Source organism: Halyomorpha halys, unplaced genomic scaffold (assembly GCF_000696795.3).
Source record: "Halyomorpha halys isolate HHAL.00 unplaced genomic scaffold, Hhal_1.1 Scaffold2317.1, whole genome shotgun sequence".
NCBI classification, from domain to species: domain Eukaryota; kingdom Metazoa; phylum Arthropoda; class Insecta; order Hemiptera; family Pentatomidae; genus Halyomorpha; species Halyomorpha halys.
In genome coordinates this window covers 117,532-133,356 of record NW_027105791.1, presented here as the reverse complement: position 1 = coordinate 133,356, position 15,825 = coordinate 117,532, and the positions used below count along the sequence as shown (strand labels likewise).

Below are 15,825 nucleotides of genomic sequence, written 5' to 3'. Positions count from 1 at the left end.
ATATATAAGTGAAAGCAGTAAATCATTATACAAATGAAATCAGTAATCACCATTGAATTTGGAAGGAACCATACATACCTTACCATGGTACGTTTCACGGCTCACTACAGTTACTGCTTATTTATATTCCTGTTTTCATCCAGTGATGCAATACTTAAGGTTTTTACTAAATCTGAATTCAAACATCTCTTATTTCTAAATTTATTACCAGATAAAGGAGCACAATTCATACCTGTTGAAAAATTCATGGACCACGAAAACTATTCTCCAAAAGATCCTGAAGGAAGAGCTCAGGTTAATGACGTGTCTTTGGTGGTACTCAAAGAGGAAATCCGTTTCAATGTGAATGTGGGTCCAGCCTGCTTGCCAACGGGGCAGCTAGAATTGGAGCGGCAATATGTAAAAGTGTAAGTTCTGTAATATGTAAGTTCTGTTTGTTCCAACTATATTAAAACTTAATCATAGGCAATACAATTATAAACAAACTGAAAATGACAGTAAGTAAACACTAAAAAGATCCAAGTTTGAATATATTATTTAATGAAAAATTAATTAATTAATTTAAAAAAATGAGCAATGTTAAGGATATAAAAAATATTTTTAACTTACTATAATGTACTTTACATCACAATTATGACGAATATTTTAACAATTACCTACATTAGAACCATATTATTTTTGTTATAATTGTGTTCCTATTCCTCAACGGAGCCAAAAATTTAAAACTATTGAAAAGGAAGTCAGAACTCACAAAATTCGCATCGTAATGGCGTCTCACTTTTAGGAAGCTTTTTGTTTTTTCCTTGTTGGCCAGAGATTTTTGTTGAACCTATCAGGTGCTCTAGAAATATTTAAATGGAAGCCAGAACTCTCAAAAGTTAGTAAGTTTCCACTTATTATTTCGAAAGATGTGTTTCAGGTTGGGGTTTGACACAGGTGGGAGGTGAGGGATCTAATGTACTCAGAGAGGTGAACTTGATGATTGTACCATACAAAACCTGTGAATCTTTCTTTAATCTCAACCCCGAGAGAAGTCAATTTTGCACATTTGGCAAAAGCAAGGATACCTGCAAGGTAAGATAGAGTTTTCTTCCGAAATCACTTCGGTTGCTTAGAGCAAGTCAAGGTAAAATATACAATTTAATAGCTGAACCATTATCCCATTCCATTCAAATTTAATCGTTCATATTTCACTGCGAATAAATTGAGTTTTCTAATAATATTTTTCCCAGAATTACTGCTAATGGTTTTAACAAAAAAAAAACTTCATAGAATTAATTTTTGAAGAAACCATAAAATCATGATTAACATCATTGATATGAGGGAGATAGAAAATACTCAAAAGTCAACAAATGCTAAATATTACTTAATTTTTTTGTGCAACAAAGTTTTTAAAAACGAACATATAATTATAGCAGTGCTTTATTGTTTATTACAAATATTTGCTTTAAAAAAATAATTTTTATTAAATTAGTAATTTTTTTTTCACTTTTAGGAGGGACAGGTACGCCCTTCACTACGCACACATACATACACATCAATCTTTTTATTTGCACACAGTGGCCACAACAATTCCCTTTGTTCCTATTCCCCTCACTTAAATTCTATCTCCCTCTTAGTTGAGGTGAGAGGAAATAGGTTGGGAGATTTAATTCACAGGTTGGTAAGGCTTACTAGTTGCCGAGATGAAGCGGATAGACCAGTAATCTGATAAGCCTAGGTGTAGCTCTAGTTGCCGAGATGAAGCGAACGGACTACAGCCGGGGAGAGACGGGAAATTACACTAGTTGCCGAGATGAAGCGGACGGACCAGTGTAATCGTTAAGGATTAGTTTACAATCTTAGTTGCCGAGATGAAGGGAACGGACTAAGTTTGCTGGTGAAAGGGAGAGGAAAGGGATCTTAGGTGAACGTACAGAAAAACATATTTTGCGAGTATAGATTGGCAATGAACTTCTCTATCTCAAGTAGAGTGTATGCTATAACTAGACCTGGATAAAAGGCTTGATTTAACGAATCAATCCCGGTGGCAATTAAAGGGCTCATGTGATTGGTTATCACTGAGGATTCACTCTTTTAACTTTACTTGAGATAGTTCCGTAGACTCTTTTTGCTCAATCTCTTTTTATTTTATAATTAACATTCTTACACATTACATATTATCATATATACATTTTTACAAGATATCGTATTTTTATAATAATAACATTATATACAATTGCTTGTGACGCTTGTAGTGCTGGCCCCTGGTGGGTTACAGCGGCACTTCGTGCTCGCTGATTGCTACGAGTTCATAGCTTACAACGTAGACAATGGGTACAGAATGGTAAGGTTTGCTACATCGAAATCTATGGCTGTTATGAGCACATTTCCTCATAAAAATTAACATAAAGAAACATGGCACTCTGCGGATGGCACCACAGCAAGTCAAATTGAGCACGTCCTGGTATCCTCCAAAAACTTTAATTATATAAATGATATAAGATCGTATAGAGGATATGATGTTAACACGGATCATTACCTGATTATGATGAAACTCCACCAAAGCATAAAATGTACTACAAAGAAACAACAAATCCGATAAGAGCAGTGGAACATAGAAGACCTAAAAACAGAAGATATGGTAACTAAGTTTTCTGAGAAATAGTCACAAGCGGAACAGTTGGTGAAGCTACGACGACAAGTGAAAGCAGGTGGAGGTTTATCAAGGTAGGATTGGCCCAGACTGCTACAGAAGTGTTTGGAGAAAAAACAAGTCATCCTCGTAACTATTGGTTTGACGAAGAATGTGTACAGGCAATCTAGAAGCGGAATGAAAAAAGATTAGTGTGGATTAGTCGAAAGACACGGCTCAGTTATAAGGAATACAAAGATGCCAGGATGAACACGAAAAGATTATTTAGAAGCAAGAAAAGGGAAGCATTAAGGAAACAGATTGAGGGAATTGAAAACTCAAGAAGTAGAAACGAGTCCCGCAATCTCTACAAAGTGGTGAAAAGCGTTAAGTGTGGACCGATCAGGAGAGCCAACCTAATCAAAGACGAGCATACTAGAAGAAGAAGTATAAGAAAGGTGGCGGCAATATTTCAAGAGCTTATTGAACCCGAGAGAAGCAGAGAATTGTCTGGCAGACCGTGTACAATACCGTGAGTGGGTATTAATGATGAGGATTAGATTAGATTAGATGTAGAGGACATCGGAGACATCTTGTTTAAACTCAAAAATAATAAATCACCCGGTAATGATGGACTCCCAGCAGAATTGTTTAAAGCAGAGCATCACGAAGTTGCCGAGGAACTACAGGACCTGATAGCTCAGATATGGGAAGAGGAGACCACACCCAAGGAGTGGAATGAGGCTGTAGTAGTGCCTATATACAAGAAGAAAGGAGATTCAACAATATGCAGCAACTACCGAGGGATTAGTTTACTTAACACTGCATATAAAATGTTTTCCATATCCCTGTATATAATTGGCTACTCCCGTATGTTGAACGGAATCTGGGTGATTATCAAAGTAGATTCCGGCCCAATTGATCACATCTTCGCCCTGAGGCAAATCTCTGAAAAGATGAAGGAATATCAGCAGACAACTTGGATGCTGTTCATTGATTTTCGGGCTGCCTACGATACAATCATAAGGAGTGAGCTCATAGTGGCTATCCATGAACTACAGCTACCTAGTAAACTCAATTAGTAAATGCACAATGGTGAGCACAACCTACCAAGTAAAATCCGGTGTATTATCAGAGCCTTTTGAAGTGGAATGTGGCCTAAGGCAGGGTGGCCCAATAGCTCCTCTCCTGTTTAATATCCCTCTACAAGAAATCATAAATAGAGCAGGAATTAATCAGGAAGGAACAGTGTTCACAAAGCTGACCCAAGTTCTGCCCTATGCAAACGTCGTCGTCATCTTCGGTAGATTCCAGCAGAGCATTAGGACTGCTTTTGAAGCGACGGATGTCGAAACAAAAAGGATGGGCTTACATATTAATGAGGAAAAAACCAAGATTATGAGTAGTGAGAGTATGGGGGAGCTGGGACACTTCCGTGGGCAGCCAATCAGAAGCCAGCATTTTCATGACGTCACACATGGTGGGAGATTTGTATTCAAATATTCGGCTCGACCCACCCTTAACCACTCACGTGGTCTGTCACGTGACCAGTCACGTGATCATTAGGCAGCCAATGGGAGGCTAGTATTTGGTCACGTGACCCCCTGGCGGGAGATTTAAATTTAAATTTAGTTCGACATAACCTTAACCACTCACGTGATCATTAGGCAACGCCCTTTTTTAATTCACGTGACCCACAGGGCCTGAGTTTTCCCGGCCGCCATTTTGTTTTTATGCTGTTTGAGAGGCTTATTGGTTTTGGAAGAGGCTGAGTGTACCCAGCCACCATTTTGATTTTTGATCGTCACCATTTTATTATGCGGGTCTCGCGGCCTTTTTCTTTTCGATCACCGCCATATTGGCATGGCATGAGTGTGCCCGGCCGCCATTTTGTTTTTATGCTGTTTGAGAGGCTTACTGATTTTGGAAGAGGCTGAGTGTACCCGGCCGCCATTTTGTTTTTGATCGCCACCATTTTATTATGAGGGTCTCGCGGCCTTTTTCTTTTCGTTTAGCGCCATATTATGATGCTGAGTGTACCCAGCCGCCATTTTCTTTTTTGATCACCGCCATTGCATTATGAGAATCTCGCGTTACCCCCACCACCCATTGATGGATCAGGTACCCGCTTTTATACTACAACCAGCGGGGCTGAGTGTACCCGGCCGCCATTTTCACTATTGATCACCATAATTTTATTATGAGGGTCTTGCGACTGTTTATTTTCGTTCAGCCCCATATTGGCATGGGCTGAGTCTACCCGGACGCCATTTTGTTTTTTATGTCTTTGCCATTATTATTATGAGGGTCTCGCGGCCTTTTTCTTCTCGTTTACCGCCATATTGATCACGTGACTTCAGGTTTGGCAGAGGATGAGTGTACTCGGCCGCCATTTTCTTTATTGATCGCCTTCATGTTATTATGAGGGTCTCGCGGCCTTTTTCTTTTCGTTCACCGTTATATTGATCACGTGACTTACGGGTTTGGCAGAGGATGAGTGTTCCCGGCTGACATCTTCTTTATTGATCGCCTTCATTTTATTATGAGGGTCTCGCGACCGGTTTCTTTTCGTTCAGGCCATATTGTGAGGCTGAGTCTACCCTGACGCCATTTTGTTTTTTTAATGCCACCAGTTTATTAAGAGGGTCTGGTGATCCTCTTCTTTTCGTTCACCGCCATATTGTTTTTATCGCTTCCATTTTATTACGAGGGCAGAAGCTGAGTGTCCCCAGCCGCCATTTTATTTATGAGGGTTTCCTGATCCTCTTCTTTTCCTTCACCACTATATTGATCACGTGACTTACGGGTTTGGTAGAGGCTGAGTGTACCCGGCCGCCACTTATTATGAGTATCTGGGGGAATTTAGATTTAAATTTAGCTTGTCATAACCTTAACCACTCATAACTTCAGGTACCCACTTTTATACTAAAACCAGGAGCTGAGTGTGCCCCGACCTCCATTTTGTTTTTATGTTGTTTGAGAGGCTTACGGCTTTGGCAGAGGCTGAGTTTAGCCGGCCGTTATTTTGTTTTTCCTACGACTTAAGATACTTAAGCTTTAGGAAGTGGCTGAGTGTGCCCGATCGCCATTTTATTTTTACTGCAACTTAGGAGACCTGAGGTTTTGACAATGGCTGAGTGTGAAGTTATTTTTCTGATGTTTCAAATATTTGTGGATTTTCATAGGGGCTAAATGTGCCTAGACGCCATTTTATTTTTATTTTGTTCACCACACCACCCATCAAAGGGCAAGATAACCACATTTTATACTATAACCTTTCTCCGTCATTCTTATTTTCTTGCAATTTTGAACCTCCTCAAAACATAAAAACAATGTAGGATTTTATTTAAAGATTTTATTAAATCGTTATTGAAAAATAAACCATGAATTTTGTCCTTATTCTAATCCTTATGCAGCTTCCTGAACAATCTTAATCCTATTCCATAACTCTAATTTATTATTTATTTCCATTAGCTTATTCCTTTCATCATTAAATGTATATAGCTATTTTTTTCATTTTCGTATGTATATACGGGTATTATTCGTTAGAGAGCAGAACTTACGTCCACTGGTCACATTATCCATAGCGCTAATTTTGAATTTAAATTTAAATAATATTTAGGAAGCTTCTGTTTCAACACCTACACGTCCTTTATTACGTCCAATACTTTACCCATACTTACAACATTTTATTTCTCTAATATTTAGTTTGACCTACTAATCTTTAAAAAATAAACAATGGAGTAGAATTTGTTAATCCTCTCTATATTTTAATTCTTTCGATTAAAGTAAACTTTGAACTATTAATACTACATTATCTTCTCAATTTTAACATTTTCCTCTATTTCCTAATAATTTTCATTTTTTTTTTTTAAACTTAATTTTGTTTTCATAATCTTTAGAATGTTTACGTATATTCATAAAGAATGTTTAGATTTTCTGTTCTCTTCTTAATATTTTCCTTTACCTATCTATTCGTATACCTTTTTCTAACCGTTATTTTTTACTCATAATTTATATCATTACTTCTTCTTGTCACGGTACTTTGTTGGAGTATGATCATAGTATGCAATGTGTTAACATTATTAGAAAACAGCGGTAGTAACATTAGTTTGTACAACAGTAGGTTGTAACACCTCAGGTTTCCTAAGTTTCTGTAAAAACAAAGTGGCGAAAGAAGGTTATTGTATAAAAAGTGGTTACCAGATCATTTGATAAGTTGTGGGGATAAACAAAATTAGGACCAAAAACATAATGACGGTGGGGTACACTCGGTCACTTCCTACATCTTTAGTCTCTTAAGTTGTAGGGAAAAACGAAATGGCGGAGGGGGGTTATAGTGGGTATTTGACCCGCCAATGAGGAATGGGGATAGACAAACGAAATACAAAATGGCGTCCGGGTACACTCAGCCTTTGATAGGAGGTGGGGGGAGGGTAAACAATCAAATTGCAAGAAAATAACAATGATGGAGAAAGGTTATAGTATAAAATGTGGTTATCTTGCCCTTTGATGGGTGGTGTGGTGAACAAAATAAAAATAAAATGACGTCTAGGCACACTTAGCCCCTATGACATCCACAAATATTTGAAACATCAGAAAAATATGCATTTTGTTTTTACACTGTTTGAAAGGCTTACGGCTTTGGCAGAGGTTGAGTGTACCCGGCCGTCATTTTGTTTTTCCTACGACTTAAGATACTTAAGCTTTAGGAAGTGGCTGAATGTGCCCGATCGGCATTTTATTTTTACTGCAACTTAGGAGACCTGAGGTTTTGACAAGGGCTGAGTGTGCCCGGCCGCCATTTTATTTTTCTGATGTTTCAAATATTTGTGGATTTTGTTCGCCCCTGTTTTATTACGAGGGTCTCGCGATCTTATTCCTTTCGATCACTGCCATATTGGTCACTTTGAACCTTAATACCCTCTGTTCTTTATCTTTTAGTGTAAATAATTTGAACTGGTTAAACCTAAACACGGATATGTAGACCTTTATCTTCTAATCCATTGGATGAATGTAAAGAAGGGACTTTGAACTTGTATAATCTGTTTTATTACGAGAGTCTCGTGATCTTATTACTTTCGATCACCGCCATCCTTTTGTTTATCTTTTAGAAATTATATGTAGGGAAGGAGTGGGGGGATAAGGAAATTGTCAGTGATAATAGTGTTACTACCGCTGTTTTCTAATAATGTTAACACATTGCATACTATGATCATACTCCAACAAAGTACCGTGACAAGATGAAGTAATGATATATATTATGAGTAAAAAATAACGGTTTGAAAAAGGTATACGAATAGATAGGTAAAGGAAAATATTAAGAAGAGAACAGAAAATCTAAACATTCTTTATGAATATACGTAAACATTCTAAAGCTTATGAAAACAAAATTAAGTTTAAAAAAATGAAAATGAAAATTATTAGGAAATAGAGGAAAATGTTAAAATTGAGAAGATAATGTAGTATTAATAGTTCAAAGTTTAATTTCATCGAAAGAATTAAAATATAGAGAGGATTAACAAATTCTACTCAATTGTTTATTTTTTAAAGATTAGTAGGTCAAACTAAATATTAGAGAAATAAAATGTTGTAAGTATGGGTAAAGTATTGTACGTAATAAAGGACGTGTAGGTGTTGAAACAGAAACTTCCTAAATATTATTTAAATTTAAATTCAAAATTAGCGCTATGGATAATGTGACCAGTGGACGTAAGCTCTGCTCTCTAACGAATAATACCCGTATATACATACGAAAATGAGAAAAATAGCTATATACATTTAATGATGAAAGGAATAAGCTAATGGAAATAAATAATAAATTAGAGTTATGGAATAGGATTAAGATTGTTCAGGAAGCTGCATAAGGATTAGAATAAGGACAAAATTCATGGTTTATTTTTCAATAACGATTTAATAAAATCTTTAAATAAAATCCTACATTGTTTTTATGTTTTGAGGAGGTTCGAAATTGCAAGAAAATAAGAATGACGGAGAAAGGTTATAGTATAAAATGTGGTTATCTTGCCCTTTGATGGGTGGTGTGGTGAACAAAATAAAAATAAAATGGCGTCTAGGCACACTTAGCCCCTATGAAAATCCATAAAATATTTGAAACATCAGAAAAATAAAATGGCGGCCGGGCACACTCAGCCCTTGTCCATACCTCAGGTCTCCTAAGTTGCAGTAAAAATAAAATGGCGATCGGGCACACTCAGCCACTTCCTAAAGCTTAAGTATCTTAAGTCGTAGGAAAAACAAAATGACGGCCGGCTACACTCAGCCTCTGCCAAAGCCGTAAGCCTTTCAAACAGCATAAAAACAAAATGGCGGTCGGGAACACTCAGCTCCTGGTTTTAATATAAAAGTGGGTACCTGAAGTTATGAGTGGTTAAGGTTATGACAAGCTAAATTTAAATTTAAATTCCCCCAGATACTCATAATAAGTGGCGGCCGGGTACAATCAGCCTCTACCAAACCCGTAAGTCACGTGATCAATATAGTGGTGAAGGAAAAGAAGAGGATCAGGAAACCCTCATAAATAAAATGGCGGCCGGGGACACTCACCTTCTGCCAAAGCCGTAAGTTTCTCAAACAGGAAAAAAAAGATGGTCGGGCACACTCAGCCCCTGGTTTTAGTATAAAAGTGGGTACCTGATCTATCAGTAGGTGGTGGTGATGACGCAAGACCCTCCTAATACAATGGTGGCGATCAAAAACAAAATGGCGGTCGGGAACACTCAGCCTCTGCCAAATCTGTAAGTCTCTCAAATATGGAAAAAATAGATGGTCGGGCACACTCAGCCCCTGGTTTTAGTATAAAGGTGGGTACCTGATCTATCAATGGGTGGTGGTGATAACGCGAGCCCCTCATAATATTTTAATATTAAAGTTATGTTATCATATCATAAGCTGATAATAATGATGTCACTTATCCTACTACTATGTGTAATTTACTAGTGGTTTTAAGTTTCTTCATTTCGATCGAAAGAATTAACTGATAAAGATGGTAACCGAGTCCAATATCTGTGTTATGTTTTAGGTATTGCCTGTTCAAAATTCTATCCTTAGGGAATTAAATGATGCTTTGTTGATATCCGCTGAGGAACCTAAAATAGAGGGTATTATACAGTTCAATGTCAAAAGTATTAAAATATAAGAGAGGTTAAAAAGTCCTACATAGTAACAGATCTAGAGGGGATTAAGGTTCAAAGTCGGAATGATTAAAAAATGAGGGGTATTAAGAAGTCTTACTTATCATTTTTTATGTTTAAGGGCTTAGTAGGTCAAGGTCCGATTTTGTTATGTTCGCGAGACTCGCAATAAAATGGCGGCTAACGAAAGGAATAAGATCGCGAGACCCTCATAATAAAATAAAGGCTAACGAAAAGAAGAAGATCGCGAGCCCCTCGTAATAAAATGGAAGCGAAAAAAACAATATGGCGGTTAACGAAAAGAAGAGGATCACCAGACCCTCTTAAAAAACTGGTGGCATTAAAAAAACAAAATGACGTCAGGGTAGACTCAGCCTCACAATATGGCGCTGAACGAAAAGAAACCGGTCGCGAGACCCTCATAATAAAATGAAGGCGATCTATAAAGAAGATGTCGGCCGGGAACACTCATCCTCTGCGAAACCCGTAAGTCACGTGATCAATATGGCGGTGAACGAAAAGAAAAAGGCCGCGAGACCCTCATAATAAAATGAAGGCGATCAATAAAGAAAATGGCGGCCGAGTACACTCATCCTCTGCCAAACCCGAAGTCACGTGATCAATATGGCGGTAAACGAGAAGAAAAAGGCCGCGAGACCCTCATAACAAAAATGGCAAAGACATAATAAACAAAATGGCGTCCGGGTAGACTCAGCCCATGCCAATATGGCGGTGAACGAAAAGAAACAGATCGCGAGACCCTCATAATAAAATGATGGTGATCAATAAAGAAAATGGTGGCTGGGTACACTCAGCCTCTGCCGATTCCATAAGTCACGTGGCCAATATGGCGGTGAACGAAAAGAAAAATGCCGCGAGACCCTCATAATAAAAATGAAAACAACATAAAAACAAAATGGCGTCCTGGTAGACTCAGCCCATGCCAATATGGCTGTAAACGAAAAGAAAAAGGCCGCGAGACCCTCATCATAAAAATGGCGACGACATAAAAAAAAAATGACGTACGGGTAGACTCAGCCTATGCCAATATGGCGCTGAACGAAAAGAAACAGTCGCAAGACCCTCATAATAAAATTATAGTGATCATTAAAGAAAATGGCGGCCGGGTACACTCAGCCCCACTGGTTGTAGTATAAAAGTGGGTACCTGATCCATCAATGGGTGGTGGGAGTAACGCGAGATCCTCATAATGCAATGGTGGCGATCAAAAAAGAAAATGCGGCTGGGTACACTCAGCATCATAATATGGCGCTATACGAAAAGAATAAGGCCGCGAGACACTCATAATAAAAATGGCGGTGATAAAAAAAAAAAAATGGCGGCTGTGTACACTCAGCCTCTTCCAAAACCAATAAGCCACTCAAACAGCATAAAAACAAAATGGCGGCTAGGAACACTCAGGCCCTGTGAGTCACGTGAATTAAAAAAGGGCGTTGCCTAATGATCACGTGAGTGGTTAAGGTTATCTCGAACTAAATTTAAATTTAAATCTCCCGCCAGGGGGTCACATGACCAAATACTAGCCTCCCATTGGCTTCCTAATGATCACGTGACAGACCACGTGAGTGGTTAAGGGTGGGTCGAGCCGAATATTTGAATTCAAATCTCCCGCCATGTGTGACGTCATCAAAATGCTGGCTTCTGATTGGCTGCCCAAATCAGTATCCCAGCTCCCACATACTCTCACTACTCACCCCATATACTGTTGGGTAAGAAGCCTCTGGATCAGAGGCAGTCACCTTGTAATGGGCCCCTATAATTTCGAAGTGGTAAAAAGTTTTTCTTATCTTGGGTCTATTATCAATGAGAACTAGGATGAAGAAGAAGAAGTTAAAAGCAGAATTGCTTCTGGAAATAGAGCCAATTTCTCCATTGTAAGGGTAATTAAAAGCAAACTTGTTAACTGTACCACCAAGTTCACACTGTACAAAACGTTGATAAAGCAAGTCGTCACATACGGTGGAGAAACTTGGCCCTGAGCAATAAAAACATTAACCTGGTAGACAGGTGTGAAAGAGTAATTCTGAGGAGAATCTTAGGACCATATGCGAGAATGGTAATTGGCGAAGAAGGAAAAATGGTGAACATTTTGGGCTCTATAAGGAATGTAGCATCTCTCGTACGTAAAGATACAGAGGCTTAAACGGCTTGGCCATGTAATGGGGATGAGCGAGGAAAGAGTGGTTCATAAACTGTACAGTTACGTTCCGGATGGTGTGCGGCAACGTGGTAGGCCGAAGGGCCGATGGAAGATGCTGTGAGGAGGAATCTGCGACAACTGAGGATCCCAGTTGTCACCTTACAGAAGATAGAGAAAGATGGGTGGCGGGCGTTGAGCAGGCTAAGGGCATCTTCATGCGACTGTTGTTCCAGTAAAAGAAGAAGAAGAGAGGAAATAGGTTTTGGGGATTACATCGAAATGGACCGAAGTGGGGATTCCATGTAAGTCTATATCCACAATAATTATAGGTTATTAATCATCCTTATAACACATAAATTAACTGTAATATAACGTGAATCACACTCACTTTTTAGGAAATATCACTGTATGAGGGAGATAGGAGGTGAAATGTCACTCACTGATTTCACTCTCATAAAAACACACAAGAGAACTAGAACTAGTTCTGTGAAATAGGTCATCTTGGTTTTGGTGGGAATGTACTACAGTGTTGCTAGCCATCAATGATAATTCAATAAAGATTTCCAAAGTGTTGGTGCCCAATTTAAAATGTTGTGAGGGGAATAGATTTCATTTATGGGACAGGTAGATTGTAGTTCATACCGTTTTTACTGTACGATTTATAGCCCAACCCCCGCACGTACAAAAATATTAGATAATAAAAGGAAAGAAAAGATAATTTTTCTGCCATAAAAGTCAGCAACTCAAGCTGTGGAAGACATTCAATTACTATTCATTGAGACAGTCATTTTACCATGAAATGAATAGCTCTTAAGAACTAGAAACAGGGAACGACTTGTAGGTGGATGCTAAATAAATTTCCTGTTTTTAAATTAACAAATGGTATCAATATAGTATTTTCCAAGGAATCAATTGTAATGAAAAACTACCACCTTCCACATGCTCGAGAGAAAATAATTTACTAATGGCATTTCTTGCTCCTCCAGTATTCAACTCCTAAATGCTCCTAAATCTATTTCAGCTTATCTTTAGTATATGTCATGAAGTTTTAGTAGAAACAGTGTCACCAGGAAGAGGTTCGATATAAGGAAATGATACCTTCATATATCTCCAACAAAATAAAGTTTTATAAATTAATTATTATTAATTTCTCCACAACTTCTAAATATTTCCTTAATCGTCCCTGTGAAAGAAAAGAAAATTAAGGAGTCAATGATTTATCAAAGTCATTGAAGAAATTACATTAGGTGAGAATTATTTGATTCTCGAAAACACAAATATTCGCTGCAAGATTTAATAAGAAGCTTATAAGATCTCCGGATGGACTCGGTATGGAAGGAATTTAGTGATATGGCCCATTCCATAGCTCAATACCGTGGATTCTTAGATATTTTAAAAACGCAGACCCGCGAAACATCCCTCTCCAATATTTTTTTTTTTTAATTTATTCATTTACTGCTATTTACAACTGTACATTATAATACATTTATTAAATTTCATCTCAGTCAAAATGGAGTGTTACAGGCGTGTAAAGAAATTACCCATTGGTAGAATCTAATAATATTTTTTAAACATAAATTTCCTTTATTTAAAAATAGTACATATTCAAAAATCAAAATTAATGTTTAACAAAAATGTATTCATACGAAATATTCAAGAATTTTGGACAAAAAGTTTTCTATCCATTCTCATAGATTTTTCATAAAAAAATGTTTGTTTTCTGAACCAAAAATCATTCCACATTATCCTAAATGGCTCTGATCTCCAAAAAACAAAGAAATAATTTTTTTTAAATGTTTTATAATTTTGGGTAATGTTTTGGGAGGTTGAAAATCGATATTGAACTACATTTTCTTACATAACGTACAGTGATTTCGTACATTCCTGATACGTAATGGCAAATTTATAGATCAAAAGTCAAAAAAATCTTTCGTCCGAATGGGCAGAAATAAAGCATTTATCTTAAGATAAAGTTTTTTTCAATATTATTTTATTATATTACAGTTAATTAGGGGTTATCATAGCATACGGTTACAATAAACTGCAAAATAGTTCTGCGCTCAGTAGCACTGATTAATCCCATTGCATTAAAAATCCTACGCTTGAAATTCGTTTCGAGTAATTGTTTTTCCTTCCACGGTATCACTTTATTTTATTTTTGTTTCATTAAGTATGACAGCTTAAGGGCTATAGGATTATTAGGGAAAGAATACAGCCAGTTCAAAGTGGATCTCAAGACTTGATGTAAATCACCCGACATTTGGAAAGAGTTCTTTGGCGCATCGCAGAAACAGGACTCCATACCAGAAATTTGGAACGTGGTTGACCGAGGTTTACAAACAAGAAAGGCGGTAGATATGCCCGTCATCCAACGATATGATACAGATTCAATGGAATCGTTCCAATTCTCAGCAGGTCATTAAAGAAGAAGGTTCACAAAAGTAACATTCGGGCCTGGACATCAACCTATTCATTAACTTCTTCTTATCAAATCAAGTTCGTAAGGGACAGTGTGAATTAGACGTGGAAGATTCCTTCTTCATAGGAAAGGTTAGAAGTAGCGTCAAATTTCAGACTTTCTTAGGCAACATGTGAGACATCAAAAACCCAACCTAAAGCCTAACCTCCAAGAGCAGGGAATGGATTTTAAATTAGAAAAAAAACGTTATTTTTTCTAATTTTTCTAGGTTTTTATTTTATTGTTCTCATACTCAAAACTTGTTTTATTAAACTGATTAATAAACAATTTCTTTTTAGATCATTTATTTTTACTATAAAAACATTTTCTCATGTAAAATATAAAGACACCTAAATAAATTAAAAATTTAAAGGGATCATTTTTGTTCATTACATAAGATTCCATGAATTATTTTAATTATTAAAATTGTAAATTAATATTAACACCACTTTATAATCATCCACGTTCAGGATTTATATAGTTAAATATATAGAAGCTAACAATACTGTTACAATTAACAACATAACAAAACTGTTAAAATAATTATTCACCCTAAGGCATTCCGTCTTAGAGGTCCACATTCTTTCTTCTCAAACGCCTCCTTCCTAGGAGCCAATTATCTTCTCTTGCCTTTTTAAAATAATATGATGAAAACGGAATTGTAAATTTCTGGCTCTATTTCATAGAATCCAAAGTAAAAACTCTATTGATTAAAGAAGTAATAATTCTTTATATTCTTTTTTGAAGTTTAAATTTAGTTCTTTATCTAAATTATAAACTCATATTTAGAGAGTAATGACTTTCATTATAACTTAGATGGTCTATTGTTTATACATGTTATAAAGACTTCAGCACAAATACCTCGACAGGGGTCTACTAACTTTTAAGTTAAAAGGCCACAATGCACTCTTTAGAAAGCCCAAAGAGCCAAAACCTATTTATTTAATGACACCAAACTACTCATATTATATATTAATTTAAGTAAAATTTTATTTTCATTATGTATGTCAGTTATTATTTTTCTAAACTAGTAATTAAATAAGATCGTCTAACTATCATTTTGTATATATTTTCTGATGGTATTATGTCATATATACTTACTTTATTATAATTTTTTTAATTTAATCAAAATGAACAAAAAACTAACAATGATGTCTTTAATATGTCATTATTTCTTTTACTTTTAGAATAGGATATAATGGTTTTGTTCAGTTCAACTATTTAAATTAACATTTTTATATATATATAAAGCATATATATAAAGCATATATAGATATATATATAAGTTAAGTATTGGCGAAAGCAAAATGTCAAAAAAGAGAAGAAGGAATAAGATGTAACACGTTTGAACTGCTATAACATACTGGCTTTGTTCATAACTTATACTGTAGAATATAACATATATAGAAAAAAAATGGAAAATTATTTACAATAAAAA

General features: G+C 36.4%; 1 protein-coding gene across 1 annotated transcript in view; it reads left to right on the top strand.

Moving 5' to 3' along the window:
- The window catches only part of LOC106691396 (venom serine protease), a gene marked incomplete at its 5' end in the record, with an annotated part of 38,249 nt that overhangs the window by 13,804 nt on the left and 8,620 nt on the right, over positions 1-15,825 (top strand). The window contains 2 exons of the mRNA XM_067053516.1: positions 212-407; positions 909-1,074. Of these exons, the coding sequence (XP_066909617.1) occupies positions 212-407; positions 909-1,074 (362 nt within the window). The remainder of the gene's footprint in view (positions 1-211; positions 408-908; positions 1,075-15,825) is intronic.